We start from the raw sequence: 21,890 nt of genomic DNA on the forward strand, positions 1-21,890 counted from the left end.
AGGGACAGAGCCCTGCTGAAACCAGCCCCCGTGAGCAGGGCTGTGGCGGCCTCCTGCGGCGAGCGGGGGGAGGACAGGCAGGAGCCCGCCCAGTTCCCAGACTGGTTTTGTTAAAGCTTTTGGGGGTTTTGTTTTCTGCACACTTTCAGGAGGGCATTTCACACAGCCAGGGAAACAATCCGTCCTCCACGCACGCAGGAAATATCAGGGACAAACCAGGAGACTCTGAGATTTCCACCAACACCAATGATTTCACCCGACGTAGGAAAGTGCACCTTGAAAATACATAAAAATAGTTGCACGTCAAGCCTTCTTGCTTTGGATAAACTGTTCAGTTACTCCGAATATTCCGATTATTCTGTACCAAGTCTTAGTAGTGCAGATTTATGATAGGTTACACAGCCTGAAGTGATCACAGACGAGTACACTTTCCATGTTAAAAGACATGCAAACATTCATTAACGCTTCCCAATTCCCTATTCCCGTTTACTAACCATTCAGAGTATGTAGTAAGAAATAAAACACTGCCCAGAGCAATCTGGGCAATCACATCAGCCTGCCAAAATCCTTTTAAGATTACTAAATACTGTTATATACAAAAACCCCACTTCATCTCTCTTACCTAATATGAAGCCTCAAGGCTTTAAAATTACACTTGACCTTAAAACCTAGTATTTAATGTAATTTAATGGAAGTCCAGTAGGAAAGCTGGAAATTTACTTCTAGGACTAGAAGAAATGTTAATCTGCTTATCATCATCAGAAAAAAGTGCTGCATTCATAGCAAAGTATCACCCAACACGGGACAACACAACACTCCACAGAACTTGCCACAAGTGGAATACTTGTTAATACGAATATATTTAAAGCACAGCTGGTTTGCTGTCTCCACTTCAGAAGCAGATACCTGTCAGCTGTCAAAGGCTTTTTATACTCCATAATCCGTTGATCTTTCATCAATTATCCACAATCTTTTGCATAACTCTTCTACAAAAGTGAGCAAGTAGAAGACACACTGTGCAGGGGAGACAGTTAATTAGAACAAGTATCCTTGGGACATCACAGAAAGGTATTTCAGGATCATTTAAAGGCCACGGTAAAATAATTTTTAAAATTATTATCTATCTACCATTTCAACAGAGACCAAATAGAAAATTATGATTATTAACCAAGTGAAAGCAGCAGATAAAGCCCTTTTACAATGAAGGCTCTCATTTCAATCTCAGGCCAGCTCCTCTGCTACCACATCTTACATGTGGAGATAACGGAATGTTTTCATTTCCCCCCATTCCATTCAGATATGATACACATACATAGATAGGATACGACACCTTCCACATCTGTGAACTGCTACATTCTGTAATTAAACTAATGAGCCTGATTATAGGTCGGAGCTGATGTCTAGAACCAGGCTACATAAGATGATTTTTGTCAGCGTTTTCAAAACCTGACCCGAGATACTATAAATGTGCACCTACAGTCTTGTAACACTGCCATCGATCATCAAACTGGCTAAACACCAAACAGTACACTTCAAAAAAGAAGACACGTCCCCCAACCAAAAAAAGCTGGTATTTCCTTAGGCATGCATTACTGTGCTTGGGAATGAAGGATCACGATTTCTAAAAATAATTAGAAAGCGGCTCTGATGCAGCCAGCCATTTTTACACTGAAGTGCAAAGCAAAGGCCAGTGCTGTCACTTACGCAATTACTTCTGAGCACGGCTATCTAAAACACTAGCATATGGAATGCTTCTCAAAAATATTAAAAGCAGCAGCATTTCTTGCCTCATTTCACCTTGCTTTTTTCCTCTATACAGAACTACAGGCTCCATTTTAAGTTAAAGGTGTTACAATCTGAGACAATTAAGACAGAATTCGCCAGTTCTTTACATTGAAAGATGCTGATGGCAAAATATATAGAAAGAGTCAGCTCTCCTGGCATGCTCTTATAGTTAAGTCACTTGGTATCTTCATCCTTGTTTCTCCCCCTACCATTATTACACAAGACTTGTCTACTTCAAGCTGAATAACATATGGTAAAACTTCAAGCGTTTAGTATCCAATTTGTACATCTTCCCACTCTTCTCCGATCTTAAATTTTGATTATTCGAATTTTTCACGTGCACAGACAGGCTGCTTGCCTCGAAGCATACAACGTCCGTTCTGCAGACAGACCTTTGTTTGGAAGCAGTGAAGCAACAGCACATACCACCCTTGCTGAACGTGCAGAATTCTCTACACTATGTTCCAGCATCTTATATGGAGACCACTTCTGATCAAGTTTACTACTGTTTCTGCCTTAAAATAAATTGTAGAAAAACCCAATTGGAACTGACTTCAAAAGTTTTACTTAAAAGTTGATTTGCACATGGAGAAAGCAGGCTTAAGTCCTCTGCAGGCTTCATTCAGCTGCACATAGTTGCAGATGCTGTGATTACTATTACTATGCTACACGCCATGGCTGAAAATTTCTTAGAAGCTCAGAGTATATAAGATATCCCCTTCTTTTCAGCAACCCTATCAACATAAAAAGACCAGCATCAAATGTTCAATGTTTACTACACCATAAATATAATATTTATATATATATAATCTCAGAAATTATACTTTCAGGCAAAGAAGTCACAATTAATATTTAGATCTTTTATGAGCAAAGATGTTTTAATGTGTCACATTTTGAGACCATCAATCTTTCTTTACAAGAAAAGAAAAAGCACTTCATAGATTCAGAGCTCGAGAGGTCCACAAGACTTTCTGCAAATAAAAATGCATGAAATACATACATCATCCTTCACACATAAATTATTTTGCCATGGGGTTGAGAACAGTAAGTGTTAGACAATATTTAAAGTACCTGAAAAGAATCTCTCCTTGGAGAGAGAGATTAACTGAACATCCTCCTGGACAGCTGTGCAAATTCTCAACATATGCTTTTCTGTACAAGTGGTTTAAAAATCACACAGCAAGTTCTGGAATATTCAAAACAATGATTTGATAGAACAAACATTCTGCAGTTACCTCAATTCCATATTATTTTGTTACAAACAGTTATCATGGCCTAAGCCCTGTGCGTTGGTGCTCAGATTCATGGCCTCGTCCAGGCAAAATTGTCTCAAGAGATCAAACCTTAGCTCTTGTACTAAAGCCCGAATGGGTGGCTGAATAAATTCAGCTTTTCTGACACTGAACCCCTTCCCTCCCATGTAACTTGACTCATTCAAATTTCAGATATTAAGTAGCAGACTTATCAAAGAGAGATCATGTATAAACAGCACAGTCAAAAGCTACATCAGATGTAGGAAGACTAGTGGTTGAAAAACGTGTTGAGCATCTTTGAAGGCACAAGTTTCCAACATCACTGCTAGAGAGAAAGAAGAAAAAGATTAAAATTAAGTTAGAAAATTAAGTTTGCCGTTTTGATAACTGTGTTTTGTCATTCAGTACAGAATAAAGCAAAATAGTTCATTTATGCAGCGATGAGGGAAACTTGAGAGAGAAATAAGCCATTGCCTGTCCCTTGAGAGATCAAGCCCAGAAATCAAGACTCATATTTTAAAACTTAGCTTTTCCTAATCTAAAAAAAAAAAAAAAAAAAAAAAAGAGTTAAATGTGCAAGTGCTATTTGGTAATACTCCCTAAAACCAGAATTATATTTGCATCTTAAAGGTGTGCGTGTTGGAAATTCAACAGCTTCAATTAAGTTGAAGAAAACCACACTGCACAAAAACTATGTGGAGCTACACCCTGGTTAGTAAACCAAATTAAAACCAGAAAGGGTGTAAGTTTTTCATTACCTATTGAGCTGCATATGGAGCCTATTCTGTAACTGCTCTGTAACTACCAGAAAGCAGAACTAGGACTAGACGATTATTAGCAGTTACCTGACCAGACATAACTGGCCTGAAAGTGAAACTAAAAGATTAGCACATAATAAATATTCTCATCCTTCTTCCTATGAACAGTTAGGAAGTGGCATTATCCACTCTTCCATTCAATGTATAACAAGCCTGATTAATTTAAAGAGGAAACTGAATCTACAACCATCTTAACCAAGCAGGTATTTAGAAGGCCACTATTAAGTCATTTGCCACCATCACTAGATGTTCACTTGAATTGTAAATACAGTAGTTTCTTTCACTTTGTCCCTGTAGAAATATTCCTCAGAAAGGAATTCTAACACACAGACGGATATCATCCATCCAGAGGGACCTGACATTCTAACACTGACAGCCTACTGACAGACATAATGAAATAGCAAAGATGCTCCATGATTATAAGGATGACACAGCAGCCAGTGGAGTGACAGAAGAGCCTTTCCAAACCAGAGCTAGCAAGGGGGGGGGGGGGGGGGGGGGGAAATCACTTCTAAACTTTTTGTAACTGTGAGTATACCTTGCAGTAAATGTACTCTTGCATCTGGCTACTACATCCATGATTTTCCCATGAAGTTCCTTAAAGTAGATACTATCACTAAGCAGTAGTTTTGTTCCAGCAGTATCTGATGATTAGATGACTGAGCTTTATACATGTCATTGTGTATAATTAAGCTACAGTAATGAAATTCCTTCTGAAAACCCCTACCACTAACATGACAATACCAAAACACACCGGCGTTGCAGGCTCAAATCTGTTTGATACACACGTAACACCTGTTCACAGTGACAGAACAGCATGTAAGGTTCCAGAAATACCTTATCTAACCCCATTCCATCACGCTTGGGGTTTCCTGACTTTTGCCAGTAAAGTTACTTCCATGTCCATACACATAAACTTAATGAGTATTGAATGTACTTTTGCGGAGAGAAAACACTAAAATTTACATACAATCTAGACTGACACTTGCTCCTTTTGTAAGTATCCATATAAATCTGCTTTGGGTGAATTCATTTAATAGGAACATTTTAATTTATTCCTGAAACTCCTGACCAAAATTACGTCTTCTTTGGTCCCTCACTCTAAAAATAACTTCCCATTCACCAAGCCAACAGATGTTAGAACTATAAATGTGCAAGAGACTTCTAAAAAAATTGGCTTCCTTTGTGAAAAGACTATTCCAAAGTGTAAGTGCAATCTTCCTTTCTGGGAAGCTAGCTACTGCCATGCCACGGTAGCCCGACAGGCACGTCAGAACCAGGGGCAAACCCAGACCCCTGCAGTGGAACTCAGGGTCACACACAGAAACTGGCTTAAATACTCTTATCTAGACCTCGATGCATGAGTCCCAGTATTACCCTCACATCAGAAAAGGGTCTAAATACAGCTGCAACTCAAGCTCAACGTTCTTTTAAGAATAATGGAGTAAATCTATACTGACCAAGTGCATTAATTTTGGTTAAAAAAGTGACCAACTTTACTGACTACACTTCACCGGCTAAACTATCCGGCTATCCACAGATTCTGTTTTCTATTTTTCCTGTGCGTTGTTTTTCTTTTTTGCCCTACAAGTTATCTGAAAACTAAAAGCAACACGAGAAATGCATACACACAGGGTACACTTTCAGAAATTCTTTAGTTTCTGCCCACTAGAATCTAACTGACATCTGCTTAGGAACACTTGTGACTGGTAAAATAATGTTTATTATCTACAGGTATCCTATCCAGCAACTTTCTTCCTAGTCGTTGCTATTTGTGAAGTGCACCGTTGCTAAATGAGCTATTTACAAATGTAAACTATGTAATTAAAGTTTTAAAATAAATAAACAACCTTTACATTAGATAACAACTTGACAACAAGGTAATAGATCATCCAATTACATCTTTCAAACAAAATGATCTGTGTATGCCACTTTTTTTGTTTTAAAATGAAGAAAATCCTTGGCTCACAATCTATTCTGCAAGAACTTCCTTGATTTTCTTCCTTTATGATGGATAATTGTGTAAAAACTCCTTAAGTTTTGTTGGATAGTCTGTCATCACCCCAGTTGCTCCCAGATCAAATGCCCTCTTGTATTCTTGTTCTTCATTCAGTACCCAAATATACACCTATAAGATGGGATAGAAAGACAAATTATCATAGGAAATAACTCAAATTTTTAAAAAAGGTGAGAAACTAAACTGTTTCATGTGAGAGAGATGATGCTGCATATATTTAAAGTGATCAATGATTACACTGTGATGCCAAAGACATGCACGCAAACATATCCAACCTCCTCCCCCTCCACAAGCAGCATTTTCTAGTGGTGACTCCAACTCCATTTCATTACCCGAGACTTCAAATTTTTCCAAAAGTCAAAATATTAGTTTGTGAAGAGCTCAAAATTGGTAAGCAGTTTTAGCAAATTTCTGTAAGCTTAAATTTGAAGTGGGAGGGGGGAAGAAAAAATAAGTCTTAAAGGGATTTAATTTAAAATCCTTTTTCCAAGCATACAATTCTTCCTTTGCAACTACAGAACTGCCACTATAACAACATAAGCTATTGCTTGGGAACCAAAAAAGCAATTTATAATCCTAGCAACACAACAGAACATGTTGAGGAGAACATGAATCCATCTCAAGGCCCTGTCTGGCTGGTTCAAATTCTCTCTAGGTTAAAAGCACATTTCCTTTAGCTTTGCCACGCTGTACCTGAATGCCCCGAGCAGTGAGGTGGTCAAAAAGTGCTTTCCTCATTAGCAATCTGCGGAAAGGAGAAAGATATTATTTAAGAACTTGAAGTATGTATGAAATTTTCAATGTCTGTTGACGCTTTGTAATAAATTTTCCATAGAGCATTTCAATTCGGCGTTTTCCACAAGAAAGTGATTAGAAACCTAATTATAGAAAACTTTTAGTTCAAGCAACTCAAGGCTGGTTAACACAGATACCCAGAAATCTGTACCAGCTACAGACACTTGTGTCAGCTCTTGTGAAGATCAGCTCCAGCAGAACCCTCTGTCACTGTACAGGTGCCCTGTACCATGTCTGATGAATCAAACCCTTTGCTTTCAGAAGAGACTTTATCCTTCACATCAGAAGACTTGAAAACTCTACTGGCCGCCCAAGAAAACAAACTAAGACACGTCAGACACCGAAGCAAGAGCCAGAAGATGCTTGTTGCAATCACGCTCAACCTCTGAAAGCATATGACTAGGTTTCTTCTGAAGCACAGATATTCTTAAAATGCAAACCACTCCATGTAAACCGAACAGTAGCTCCTCTGACATTATAAAACAGTCACAATCCCATGGAACGTGAAAGCCTCGTTCTGAATCTACTTGCATGCTAATTAGCTGAACGCATTTAACGACAGAAACTAAACAGATTAAATTGGAATAAGGCCCACTGTTACTGCGCCTCAGTATGTTTCAGTGTATGAAAAATAAAAGCATACAAGAACACCTACGTAAGATTTGAGTATGATTTGTGCTGCACTGACAAAAAAGCTAGAAGAAACTAAAAAAAAAAAATACAAGTAGCTATAGCAATAGCTAGTCTTAGTTGCTTGAGCCAACTGTTAATATATAGACAAAATATAAATGAAAGTCTAATCAGATTAAAATCTTACGTGTCAGCTAGCCAGATAATAAATTTCTGGCTTCTTGTCATCTTCTCTGGTTCTTTCAGCCTGTTGAGGAAGAGGAAACAAAAAATAACCCCAGCACAGATTAAAATACTGTTTGAGCTGTTCCCGCAAAAGGCACATGAAGAATTAATCTTGCAAATTCTCAAATTAGAGCAGTAATTTCACTAAGACAGTGACTTAGAATTGGGTCACACAAGAGAAATGTGCCACCTTTAAGAGCAGCAGCAGAGATGGGTATTCGGCAGCATTCTGAGTCAGGTATGAGAAACAAGGAGCACGTGAAATCTCATACCTACCCTAACACTGACTTGCCTCTTGGTCTCAATGCAACTAATTTTTTCTCAAGAAAGAGGGAGAAGAGTGCAAGAATTAGTTATTTGTACAGAACTGCTACATATTACTATCCTGATGGCACCAGCACAAGCTGTGTTGTAAAGGCAGCTGCGTGAAGGAGGTATTTACAGGAGATGCTGTAAACAAGAAACATCGATACACACAGGCACCCCACACTAACAACTAACTTGGAGCTGGCTAGGCACGGGTTAAATACAGAGGGGCTGAAGATTTGCATAGCTTTGTCTCAGGAATATATAAAAATGCCTTAAACTAACAAACCAGTATCCTCAGCCCAAGGATGCTGACCAAAGCAATGCTCAGGCTGGCATTATCATTCACTTCTTTATTATTATTTCAGTGCAGCACTCACTGATGGACTCTAACTCACTTGAGGATGATTGAAGGCATGGGAATTTCCAAGAATTCTTCCTTGAAAGGAATGAATGGCAGCAGACCGGTGTAGAACAGGCCCAGGAGCAGGAGGACACGTTGCAAACAGAAGATGATGGGTATGTCAGCATTCTGCAGGAACCAGGAAAGCAAGAGTCTAAGTTATCCTGGTAGATTGTTGAGTCTCTTGCGACTAAATTTACTCATCAATGCCTGTTTAAAGTTTAACACTTGCACCTAAAGATTAGGCTGCCAACTGTTTATGATATGCCTGACACTGAACTTATTTCTGGTAACGTAAGCAAAAGTTTAATGCAATTTGAAGGGGCAATGGGGACCCAAAAAGGTAAAATTTCACCGGTTGCAGTGCTGCTTTTGTTACCTGCCTTCATCATCTTTCCAGCCTGCACCACACGATGCAGCATTTTGTCTTTGACTAGTGTTACCACAAAGAACAAGCTGTGCTTTAGCACAGGACTTGTTACAGTTTGGTATCACATCAACTCACTTCACAACACATTTTTAAAAGGTGCTGGTTTATGAACCAAAATATTTGGGCACTGATGCTACAAAAATGAACAAATACAACTGCTGTTCAGGTAGAAAATGGTGTGTTGTCCTGCACTGATAAACTGGAACAGTGTCTGTACTGTCATCTAGATCAGTTTCACTCAGGTACATAATTCCCTCAGACTAAGCACAATTTTAATTTAATTCTGAACCGTACAATTTCTCAGCACAGAAACAATCTATAGCTGTAAAACCAATATAGCTGTGTGTCAGCTAGTGACCACATCCATTATTTTCATAGAAAGAAACACACAATAAGCAGTCCTTCGAAAAATTGCTTTTGTACCAGAGGAATGATGTGCAAAACAGACTCTAAGAGTTCCCGGCATAAAATCATCACACCCTATATTTCACAGAACAAGAATAAAACATGATTAAGCTTAAATCCTCAAGTGTTTTATTGCCAAGTATATGGGCGTTAACTGTGCTTGACATTGTAACAGTGCAAAATCTAAGTGCAAAACTTCTCATTGCCTCTAAAAGTCTGACATAGCTGGCCAGGTCTTGATTTACTGACTGCTTTTCTGTATATTTTGTCACCATGCAGTAACAAGCAGGCGAGAACAAAGCTTAGCTGGACCCATTCTTACCTCCTTAAGACATTTTGATACAACCTCGTAGTTGACATTCCCCCACACCGTCAAATGCTCTCGCTTATACTGACTCACCAGCTCTGAAACCTGCAATACAGAAAAGAACCCTAACACGTATTCATTGAAAATTATGTGCAGCGTTACATAAGTGAAACTCTACTTGCTACTTTTCAGCTACCTACGTCATTACACAAAGGACAGTTCTTCTCTACGCTCTCCCTTCTTAAGATGATTGTGCTGCTTTCACTGGGAAGAAACGGGTGTTCAGGTCGACAGATAAAAGGAAAAACCATTATGCCTACAGAAAACCCCTGGAGAATTTCAAAAACCTAGATGGCAAATAGTATCTGATGGAAAGCAGATTTCCTTTTCTGTGATGAACACTTATCTTTGCACTGACACCATGCTTTTATGCTGCTTTGGTAGGCAACAGCCCGTAAGAAGACCCTTCATATGAAGTACCAAACAAAGATGTCTCTTGCAGCGTAGCATCAGTTCCATGTCAAGATAAAAGTCAGTAAAGAGCTGTTTGCTGAGTATCTTGCACAAGATCACTTCTCTGTCTCCTGTATTACCTCCTACATGGAGCAAGATCTAACACGTGAAGGATGAAGCAGTCCAAAACCACAGATTTTAGTGGCACAGACTGCTAGCAACTCCAAGAAACTTTTGGAATTTAAACACCATTACATGGCATTCAGCCTCAGTTCAGTGTAGATTTTCACGTACCTTTTTGATCAAGACATTGTTGTTCACTTTGATGTCAATGTTGACAGGAGTTTGTGGAAATGCCTCAAACACCTCCTCCAAGAGTGGAATACGGTTGTCTTCTCCCTCACAGTGACATTCTGAGAAAACAAGAACATTGACACTGCTGTGACCATTTTTGATACATTGCAGACAAAAGCTGAGATGTCAGGGCATTTGTTATCTTAAAATTAAAAATAATATATTGTTCCTAGAATTAGCAAATTTTTTAACCTGAAGAAAAAAAAAATTGCTTCACTCTGTTATAATTAATTATGACAAGCTCACTTCCATAATGAAAATGCCCTAAGCATATTGCATGTTTAGCTCTGAACTTCAAAAATTCAGACATTATTTAGCAACAGTAGGAGTGCAGGCATCGTTAAAATCCTGAAATAGCAAAGACGGGTTCAGTTACCACATACCAAAGGCAATGAAATTAATACGAAGTGAGACCAAATGAGAAAAACTTTTCCTTCTTGGAAAAATTTACTGGAGAAGCATAATGAGGAGAGGGAACAGACGGCAAATGTTATTGTCTGAAACTGCTTGCAGCTCTAGGGAATTAACTGACAGCTCTTGCCATCTCTCTGTATTATTGTACATGAACAGAAGACACATACATGTGAAAATAACACATCATGGATCTCATCTTGGTGCATTTTAAGTATTTTGCAATTCTGAACAGAAGAGTTTCACGTGTTTTCTTGCTGGGCGATTCAAATACAGAAAGGCTACACAAAGATAGTCACAAAGCCCCTCAAGCAAACATGTCCTGATATAACCTCCTGATATAGCCTTTTCTAGGTGGAAGTGCTCTCAGTTTTAGCCTGTATGCTTTATTCAAATTACAGTCCCGTGAATCACAGTTTTCACCAGAAAACAGGTTATTATTTTTCCAGGTTTTCCCCTTTTGCAGCAATATAGGTACCGGACTTTAAGCCATACATACACTAACTACTATTTTCATTCACCCTTCTGAAAATATCTCTAATATCTGACATCTCATAGTACTTCAAGCCCAGAGGGCACCAGCACAACGGCATTTGAGTTGTAAAGAAACTCTCTTCTGCCTTCTCTTCGTTTTTCAGAACAACAAATTTTCAATCAGCACCCTCTGAAGAGTCACAAGGGAACTGGAAAGCAGTTGCAAGAAGTAGAGAAGCAAACAACTGAAATGTTTATTTGGGAAAAACATGTATCTTAAACTTAGCCACTGCCAAATGGTATGAAAAAAAAAACCAACCCCACCCTGGTATCTAAAGCTAGGATTGTATTTTCCTTCTAAAACTTCTCTTATCAAGATACTGATAGAAGCAAATCCACTTTTCTACTCCCTTTGCTAAAATAAGAAATTGCCACACTAAGATAATGGAAAATTAGTTACTGTAAATTGAAACAGCAAGAGACAAAAACTTACCTTTCTGAAATGTGACATCCAGCTTGCAGAGATATGGTGGAAGTTCCTTAAAAATAAAAGGAAATGGAACATTAATTAAAATGCAAGGATCTAATAATGACTTTTCTCAAAAAAGAAAAAAAAAATCCAATTCATACGCCACATAAGCGATCTTTAAAGACAAAAATAATAATTTTAAAAAATCTTTTTGCTCCAGAAGTGATTTAGAAGCACTGCGTTCATTCTTACTTGAACTATGTGGCATTCTTAGACATGTGTCACCTCTAGCTGAATAAAGCAAAATGTTTTCAAATGCCTGTCTGAAAACTCTGAGAATTCCACTTAAATATCAGGTGGAAAGACAGTTCTGTACAACAGGCTCTTAAAACTGTCAATGCAGGTGGGATTCATCAACCGGTTTCCCCATTAAAAAGCTGCTCATACGCCAAGGAGCTTGTTGCCTAAGCTTCCTTTGTCACCAGTATGGCAAAACAGGCCACCTCCAGAGTGCTATTCATCCGGCCTACTATTGGAGGGAGTTAGCTAATCACCCTCTGGAAATGTGCCTGTTTTTCTCCTTTGACTACACAGGGAGGGAGCCTAGTTAACTTTTAAGTCAGACAAGATGAATCCTCTCCTTTGATTTTGGATAGGACATACACACACACACACAACCTTCCTGCCCACCCCAGCCACTCTACAAATGCATTTTAAAACATCATCCAGCACCAACCTTTTTAATTCAACTTACAGAATATTTGAGGTCAGATATGTTGACATCAACTCCCGTTGATCTCTTCAGGTTCTCATCATGGGACACAACCACTTGCTCATCTTTTGTCAGGTGACAATCTAGCTCCAACATGTCTGTCCCTATATTAACTGCACTGGAAGCAAAGAAGTCAGCCTTGAACCACACATGTATTTTGTACAGGTCCAAACCTCACACGTATGTGTTATTCAATTAAACCAATCCCACTGGAAGTACTTTAGATGCTTTATGATGCAATGAATCCTCATAATCTTGCTGCAAAGCACTAAGCAAATAACACTGCTGCAGTGAGAAAGCTGATGCAAGAATAAATAACATATCATGAATCAGGGATGGGATTTGAACCCTGGAGCTTTGGCTCCGTCCTCCACAGAAATCAAGCAGCACACCAGCTGATTGCAGCCTATCACCTCAGCATTGAGAAACCTACTTCCAAGGTATTGTTTCAGAATTTTAAGCGTGATGTTTATTAGTATCGGCACGTTTACCACTAGAAGAAGTGAGCTCTTTTTAAAGAGTAATCAATTTTGTGGTAAGCATAAACAACAAATGACAGGGAAGCAAAAGCCTTTGTTCCCTTGATTTAAGTTAAACAGGAACAGATGGATCAGGAAATTAGCAATGGGGCTTTCGGCTCGCAGAACTACATTTTAAAAAAATTATTATTTTAATGAAAAAGTTTTAAATTTTAAAAAAACATCACTAAAAAACCCAGTCATATTTTTCAAAGAAAAATAGCTATTCCCTTTCTAACCCACTGCTTTGAAAAGTTCTAATCCAATCCCAAATCCACTCTATAGAAGCTTAGCTCATAGGAGGAGTAAAGAAAGCAGGAAAGGTGTAACAATATCGATGAAAAATAAGTACAAGCAACTTCATACCTGAACAACAAAAAAAAATAATCTAAGCTTCACTCCAATGAGAAGCGAGTTGCTCATTTCATTAGAAAAGATACTCAGAAGAAAGCATTCCAGCACAGCTGAAAGTCCAAGCCTGAAGTCTGAACACTTTCTTCAAAACACTGGGCTGTTCTTTTTATCCAGCTACGAACAAACCTGTAACATCTGTGAGCACAGTCTCTGTGGGACCCAAAGTTCTGCCACTTCAGTAACAGCCTTTTCCTTAAGGAAAGGGCTTTACTGACTGCTGAAGTACAGACATGCCATAAACATTCACAAATGCAATAATAAAACAAAAAAAAAAAAAATAGAACATACTCCCATAAGTATTTAACACAATTTCTGGTCATGCTGGGATAACGATCAAGAGGGCTGTCAAATTAAAACCAATTTGTTAACTGTTTTCCAGTGCCACCAATTAAGAATTAGGAGAGGTACAAAATCCTATTACAGATGGAAGATACACCTCCTGTTCAGTGTAATTTTTCCTCCTGAGGAAAAGCATCGCCAAATAGGCTGCAGGAGACTTGCCAAATCTGTAGATGCTCCCATCTAGTACCACGCATTATCATTTAACCAGCAGAACTTATTAGAAATATTGCTGCTTAAGAAATTCAGGACTGATGCTGCACAGAAAAAGGAGAACAATAACTTTCCTTGTTAACAAATTTGAGAATTTGCCAGGCTCTTACTAGCAGCTTGCTGCTAAATAAGCTTCCTTAAAGTGCTGAGGTTTTTTTCAGCTGGAAATCTGTTCTGCAGCTCTGTAATAACACATGAGAGCTACACTGTTCCAGAGAAGACTCCAGATGCTCTCCAGATTCAGAAGAACGTGTTGGATTCAGATCCAGCTGCTCCAGAACTCAAGTTGTGAGGCAGGCTCACATTTGCAAATTAGGATGATAGAGCTCTTTGCTTATCTTTAACTCCCAGGTGGTTTCTCGGAAATATATAAGAAAAGCCCTACCTTGGAAACTAAATTCCATTAGGCAAGGCCTAATGTAGCACAGCATATAGACTTTATGTTGACCATGTACTTTTATTGCTGTTAACTACAGCGTTTAAAGCTTTGTCTCTAAATATGTTCATAAAAGAAAAGCAAATACAACGCAAAAATATCTGGAGAGTTTACCTAGCAGCTTCCTGTAAAACAATTATATTATAAAGTACATGGCTGAATTAGGGACAATTAAGCTGGTAATTAAATTCTTACGACATCTTTTATGCCAGATCCCCAAATACTTTAAGACACTACAAGTGTCTCCCTTAGCTTAAAATCAGTTATATTAAAACCTAAAACGACCACAGAAGCATTTAAATACAGTATAACATGATTACAGCCTCCTCCAAATGTTAGGCTTTTTACTATGCAAAACCAAAAAATAAATACTGGTTTTGGTACAAAAATCTTATAATCACTTTCCAAAATATCTGTAAATTAAGCTAGTCTAGAACTTGAAATTACCAATAAGGCCTCCTCCCCCATACACTTGTTTACTACTATAATCATTTCTTCATTATCGTGCAACAGTATTAAATATTCTCCAACCAGTGTTAAAGTGTAAATAGCACAAATAAAACCATTTGCTTGTCAGTACTTAGGTTACTATTAACAAGGCAAAAACAAGGGGTAGGTCTTACGGTGCAGACACACATTCTTTTTTGGATTCAACTACATCAACAGTCAAATATGTCTGCTTGTCCAAACCTGCAGAAACAGCTCTTGCAGACATGCCCGACTTGGCTTCATGCAAAATCTGATGGATTATAAATTGATTAGTTCATACCAGCCATCAGAGCCAATCCAGATTAACTTTTTACCATGCAGAACACCAATTTTCTACGCAGTTCCTTTTGCCAGCGTACCAGTGGAGATGGGAATGAGCAGATTGGAAGGACGAAGCCTTTATCCCTTCGCAGAGGATGCCAGAAGACTTTCTACTGCCTAATGCAAGGTAATTGCTCTGACTCTGCTTTCTGCAGAAGTAATATGCCTTTATTATTCAACCAAGGCCACCTCAAGCCATGTAATGGAACTTTGCTATTGACAGTTGTGAGGAGTTCAAAGAGTGGAGCTCAATGTATTTGTTACACCATAGTTGTAAAACAGTTAAAATGGTCACAAGAGAGTCAGACAAATAATCTGTATTATCACAAAATATTATCTGAGTCCTAGCACAGTCTTTACTCTTAAGTAGCACAGCTTACTTCTGGGAATGAAATAAAAATAGGTTATGTTTTAACTTTCTTTGCAAGAGCCCTATACATATAAAACCAGTACGACACTAAATGAAAATTAAGAAATGGTTAAAAAAAAAAGCGCAGCACTTTCCAGAAAAGTGTGGTAGCAGACTTGAAAAAAAGGCAGGCCAGCAGGAAAAGAAAAAAAAAAAACAAACCACAAAACTGTGCTAAGCTTCCATGGAGATAGAAAATACTGCAGTACTTTCAATAGCACTGTTTGGTTGGAAACGCTGGCACTCCTCTGTCTGCAAGGAAACGTGCAAACTGCTGAGGCTACTTAGCACAAAGCAAATTTGAAAAACCTAAACAAAATGAAGAGAAGCCTACATAGTTTGGTCACTTCTCATTGGCAGCTGGAGTTTTAGATATGCTGCTTTTTCAAATGCCTTTGAGGTTTTGGTTAGAATTCACTGCTTACATGGTGGAGGCTTTAAAAGGCTTTCCAGCACCAACTCCATTTTAAACCCCTAGATCAGGGGCTTTCAACACATTGTGCCAATGAAGTATGTGTACGAAGGGAAAAAATGTAACACAAACATTTTTAATCGCTTTGCAGGTGGTATATTAGAAGTTAGTTAACATTAGGATTTCAGCCACAATAATTCTAGGAGACAAATGATTAACCTTCTACGTAGAGGAGGGAACTGAATAGCATGAAACTGTGGAGTATCTAAGAGAATTGCTTACAGCCAGAAGAGCAGTCACCAGATTCAGGCTTCCTGAAACCCAGCCCTGTATGCTAATTAACATATTGCTATAGGCTATGACCTGAAATACCTTTTGGGAAACACCAACGTATCTAGAAAAACCAGTGTGTGATATTAGTTACGAAAAATAGCTTTACCATGATAAGTAAATTACTAGAAGTGATTGCCATTAAACATGGAAGTGGTATTGTTTCATGCTTTATTAGCTAGCACAGGAAGAATCAGGCCTCAGGAGTTTTATTTTCAATTGCCACCCTACCATGTTATTGTGTACAAATCATAGTTTGTGGCATCCCAATTCCTTTCTGTATGAACTGGGGTGATGTTAGCAATCCACAGACAGCATCTGAAGGAGGGATGACTTTCAGAAACAGAACCACATAACCCAAACAACTGATGGAAATCCTATTTTTCTTAATTGCTTCATTCACTAAAAGACAATGAGAACACCACTAATTTAGGTATTATTGGTTCCATTTGTACTCACTGGTGAAAGGCTGCCATCGTGTTTTCCAGGTTCTCTCCAGCACCTACAAAAATAACAAAAACTAAACCATGTACAAAATCCTTTTCCTCCCCTCAATCCCCATAGAAATAAATAATAATAAAAAAGGATTTAAAAAAATGTACATATTTTGAGGAAATATTTGGAGGAATGAATATGAAGCTAGAATCAGAATCCCTGCCACTAACCAACTGGGGAGATCCAAGAGACAAGACTTTCTCACGGTAAAACAATAAAATAAAACAAGAAGAAAAAAAAATACTGTTATCTTGCATTTGTATAACACTTTGAATATACAAAACAAAGTGTTTGTTTTACCAGAGGCTGGGTGCCCTGTTTTTCCTTAAAAGCATTGCACTTGGCTATGACAACATGCTCCACGGGCACAGGAACAATATATGCAAAAAGCCTATTTTGGAGTTAGTAGGAGGAGTAGTAAGAGGAAAGGTAACTAGAGAGAGGAAAAAAAAAAAAAAGCCCCAAGAAAAAAAAATGCCCAAGACTCTCTAAAGCTGATATTCCCTAAACGCATAACCCAGTTGATGCTCAGAAAGGTGACAACCTCTTTTTTCAGTGCAGGGATACTTCCTGAAACAGCACGAATCTGTCAATAAAGGTTTATGCTGCTGGCAAAGGGAGGTCTCACACACAAGGAACAAAACACACATCAACACCAGTTAAGAAAGGAAAGAACAAGCAAATTAAATTTTCTCTCAGGTGGGAGTAAACTCTGCAACTCTTAAGCCATCATTCTCTACATAAAAGTCTTTGAAAATCAGCCTGGTTAGGGACTGAAAAAGGTTGTGCCTTCTCCCGCCCTCAAAACCAGGCAATATTACATACTGGGAAACAAAACAACTTCAGGAAGATACATGTACCGATGAGGATATCTATGCAAACTTTAACTACTCTTTGACGGTGATGAATGACAGAGGTTGTAAACAACAATTACACAAGCCCCAATTAAGGCCTCACCAGTACATACTTACCTAGGTCTGTGTTTAGTTACTTAACGAAAGCAATCCTATACACACACGCAACTAGCAATTTAAAGCTGTTGTTATCAGGTTAGCTTGCATTGTTAAGTTTACAAAATGGAAGACTTAACTGACTTAGAATCATAATGACAAAATTTGCGTGGCTTTATTGAACCCAATACGGTAAATCCACGGCAGTTTCTGTGATTAGAATTCACCAATATTTTCTGGAATTTGATTGCAGAACTAGAAATCGGCGGAGTCTCATCGTATACTTCTGATGGTTGCCTAACAGGTGGAAAAAAAAAACTGCACAGGGCTTGGATGATTAGTTATAAGTTAACTGCAATAAAAATTGAGGGTTTAGATAACTTATCAACTGTGACAATACAGCCCATACATCCTAACGGTAAGAGGGAGGGGTGAAAAACCCTGAGTCAGCCTTCAATTTGTGAACAAAACAACAGTATTCTAACATTCCTGGGCAGGAATTTCCAAAAATAAAACTTTAAAGTAACTGATCTAACAAGTCACATGTTAGGGAGGTAGGTATGGTGAATCTAATCACTTGGTAACAAAACGCCTGGCTTCTACTGTTTTGGGGAAATGAGGAAAAAAGTTGAGAAATCAGCTGAAACAGGAATTCTAAATCGGCAACATGGGTTCCACAGACCACACTCAGAAAAGGGAACTACGACCAGCTAGTTATTTGATGTCCTAAATCATTTTCTCCCCTTAAAAATGAAAAGGCTGGGCTGACTGAAGAGGTTCTGACATTTATTCAAACGCACCTCCAGGTTGGACAATTTGTGCTGTTGCATTTCCCACGCAGAAGTTACCTTCCCCAGCGCACTTCAGCATCCTGCGAGCCAGTGGTCACGCTCGAACATTATCACTGCATACTCTGACTCTGAAAGCACCACCATGGGACAAGAGGGGGTCAATGTCAAGCACTGGCTCAAGGAGATGACCCTTACAAGTTCTGTTCTTTTAGGGTTTTCACCCCAATGTAAGCAAAGAAGCCTGTTAGGAAGAACGTTGTCAGCTTGCCAAGGGAGGTGATTGCTCCCCTCTGCTCAGCACTGGTGAAACCACATCCAGAGTGCCACGTCCAGTTCTGGGCTCCAAAGTACATGGATCTACAGAAACAAGTCCAGAGAAAGGCTGTGAAAATTAAGGGATGAGAGATTCCTGCATACAATGAGAGGCTGATGGTGCTGGAATTGTTTAGCCTGGAGAAGAGAGGCTTGGGAGGATCTTACTAACATGTATAAATACCGGATGGGAGGGAACAAAGGAGACTGAGTCAAATTTCTCCGTGGCGCCCAGGGAAGGGACAAGAGGCAGCAGGAACAGGCTGAAATACAGGAAATTCAGTTTATAAACATAAGAAAAAAGCCTCTTATGATGAAAGAGTAATAACTCCGGAACATGCTGCCTGGAGAGGTTGTGGAGCCTCCATCCTTGGATGCATTCAAAACCTAACTGGCAAGGTCCTCACCAACCTGCTCTAGCTGCCCCTGCTCTGGTCAGGCAAGATGATCTCCAAAAGATCCCTCCAAAATATCAACTGTTCTGTGATTCTGTAAAAATGGTCATGCTACCCTGTTATCCAGTCCACACAGCTGGCACTGGCAGAGGACCCTAACACAGAATATCAAGACTTAATTACTGAACTCAGAAATGACCAATTTTAAAATTATGCAGAAGTGAAGAACTAACTCAGGGATGTTTTCCCTGACGAGCTATAAACTGAAATATGAAAATTACTGCATGAAGAAGTGAAATCAAAACCCACCGGCTTAAAAAATTCCCCATACAAGGCTTCAGCTCAGAGAGGAAAAAGCCAAGCAAGTGTTACCTTGATCTCTGAAGTTAACAGGAGTAATGCAATAGGAAACCTGACACTGAGTCTAAAGCTACAGCATGACTAAAGCCTGATGAGAATTTAAATCCCACAGGAATTTAAGTTACAAGGTAAATACTATAGAGAGTAAAGAGTAAAAAGTGATCTTCAGTCTCATAGTACCCGACGAGCAAAAAGCTGCAGAATGTTGTGTTGTACTTCTACTTCGGTGCGTTTCAGTGTATACACGTGGACACAGAACAATTCAAAGACTGAACTTTCTCCCTAAACGCCTCATGAATAATCCTCCCGTTGAGTAAGGCTTTTCTGCTCTTCTCATGGTGCTTAGTGCAACTGGGCGAAACACTTGCATTCTAGGCTTAGGGCTGTCTATTGAGCCCAGGTCGTTGCAAAGAAGAGAGAACAAAAGAAGATTAAGGAGATCATACCAAGTTCCAACAAAGCCATCTGCAAGTTTTTTAATAGCTTGCAAATTAGCAAACAAACAGGTAACATAATCAAAACGGAGAACCTTTGTTTGTTGAATGAAAATACACACCTACCAGAAAGCGGCTAATAAACACATTCCAAAGCAAAAAGTGCATTTTATGCTATGATTAAGACTACGGTTATAAAAAAAAAAAATTAATCTGTTGTATAAACTAAATTAAAGAAATGCAAGTAATAAAATCTATAAGAGATCAGCTCTAGTTTTTGTATTTTGATAATTCAAGACAGTAGCTGTAGTTAAGGACCACTGGCTAGAACTGCGATCAAACACGGTGTAAACTGGCACTAGAACAACACTGAAAACTTTAACCTCAGCATCTGACATATCTCCCACAGAATTTCAGGAAAAACACTTACTAGAAAACTGTTTTCACCAACTGGACGAAAATTCGGCAGGGGAAAGCTCAGAACTGATCTTCACAGAACAATAAAGTACAGTTTGCTGCGTTTTTTCCTTCCTAATGTTTTGGCAAAGGTAGAAGAAACTTTAAACCCCATCTTTTAGCTCCTTTAGACAGAAGCAACCAGCCTACCCCCAAGGCCTTGGCACAAGGTGTAGGAAGGGGACAAGACTCTCAAAACGGGACCGGTTTTACCACAGCACTGAACCATGAACTGTCTCCAACAGCAAGGGGAGCAAGAACAGAGCCACAGCAAACCGTGTTTCTTCCGAAACCAGAAAGCAAAGCAGACAGGCAGTTAGAGGCAAGAAGATTGATCTTTCCTGATCTAAGCAAGACTCAGCCGTCCCTCTTGTTAGGAAGGGAGACACCGTAATAGAGAATCGTTAGGAAAAAAAACGAACAACCAAAACACACACACACACACACGTTTGAGAGGGAAAGCATCGCGACCCACGTAAAAAAAACCCGCTGAATTCGGCTGACGCGTTTTGAGTTGGGAGATTAATTCAGCTTTGAAATCAAGCACTGGTCAGCAGGTGGCACCTAAAATTAGGTTGCGGGAAGAAGGTTTAAAGGGAGCCCACTGCGAGCGCCGGGCACCGCGCAGCCACCCCTCGGAACCCTCCCGAGAGGGCTCCGGCAGCGCCGGCCCGGGCCGCGCCTCAGCGCGGAGCAGCGTCCGGAGGGAGCGCGGAGCCCTCGCCCCCGCCCCGCGGAGCCCCCTCAGGGCCGGCCGCAGCCTGAGGAAAGGCGGCGGGAGGCGGCGGCAGAGCGGGGAGGTCCCGTCCCCCCCCCTCACTCACCGCCGCGGTGGGAGATGTGCCGGCAGCGGAAGCGCTGCCGCTTGGGCCGGTGGAGCAGCCCCGGGCACTTGAGGAGAAGCGCCGAGGTGAGGACGTATCCGCCCAGCGTGGAGAGCAGGTAGAGCGTCGCCGACATCCTGAGCTTCTCGCCGAACACCCCGCAGCCCGCTCCCAGCGAGGCGGCGGCTCTGCGGGAGCCGCTGCCACTGCGGCCGCGCAGCCGCACCGCCTCCCCGGGCCGCAGCAGTGCGCAGGCGCGGAGGGACCCCCGCGCTTCCCGCCCAGGGCTCGGCCCTCAGGCGATCTCCCCTCGGCCGCAGCGCCCCGGGCCTGCGCTTCTTTAAAAGCCGCTAACAAACGCCGGCAGCCATCTCCAGTCACCCGCTTTAACGTCTCATTGCGCGTTTCCCCGGTGCCTGCAGGCCGGGCGCGCCTCTCCGAGACGACTCCTCTCCGTAGTGCTTTTCATTTTATTGATTCGCTAAGTGCTCGGTAAATCTAAATTCATTAAAGCCTGCAGAGGGAGATACCGTCCTCGTCAGGAGCAAGGGGAGGCGTTTCGCACACCCAGCTGATCAGAGAGATGTCATCCGCCGAACAGAACCCGGGTCTCAACTCCGGTCATGCAGTATAATTATTATCACAACTTAGCAAATTAAATCTGGTATGCATGCTAATGAAAAAT

At 40.1% G+C, this 21,890-nt stretch overlaps 1 protein-coding gene across 1 annotated transcript; it reads right to left on the reverse strand.

Moving 5' to 3' along the window:
- Nucleotides 1-2,475: 2,475 nt before the first annotated feature.
- Nucleotides 2,476-21,451, reverse strand: GDPD1 (glycerophosphodiester phosphodiesterase domain containing 1). The gene is made up of 10 exons (XM_074923008.1): nt 21,206-21,451; nt 16,648-16,690; nt 12,290-12,425; nt 11,560-11,605; nt 10,122-10,240; nt 9,390-9,479; nt 8,228-8,361; nt 7,486-7,545; nt 6,567-6,618; nt 2,476-5,984 (listed from the first exon to the last, which is right to left on the reverse strand). The coding sequence occupies exons 1-10, from the start codon at nt 21,339-21,341 to the stop codon at nt 5,862-5,864; spliced, it is 939 nt and encodes a 312-aa protein (XP_074779109.1). The 5' UTR covers nt 21,342-21,451; the 3' UTR covers nt 2,476-5,861.
- Nucleotides 21,452-21,890: the final 439 nt, after the last annotated feature.

This window comes from Athene noctua, chromosome 19 (genome assembly GCF_965140245.1).
Source record: "Athene noctua chromosome 19, bAthNoc1.hap1.1, whole genome shotgun sequence".
Classification (NCBI taxonomy): Eukaryota; Metazoa; Chordata; class Aves; order Strigiformes; family Strigidae; genus Athene; species Athene noctua.

Coding starts and splice junctions, on each gene's coding strand:
- GDPD1 (XM_074923008.1), bottom strand. CDS start 21,341: ATGTCGGCGACGCTCTACCTGCTCTCCACGCTGGGCGGATACGTCCTC. Junction 16,691..21,205: donor GCACATCTCCCACCGCGGCG/GTGAGTGAGGGG, acceptor TTATTTTTGTAG/GTGCTGGAGAGAACCTGGAA. Junction 10,241..11,559: donor GGATGTCACATTTCAGAAAG/GTAAGTTTTTGT, acceptor TTGTTTTCTCAG/AATGTCACTGTGAGGGAGAA.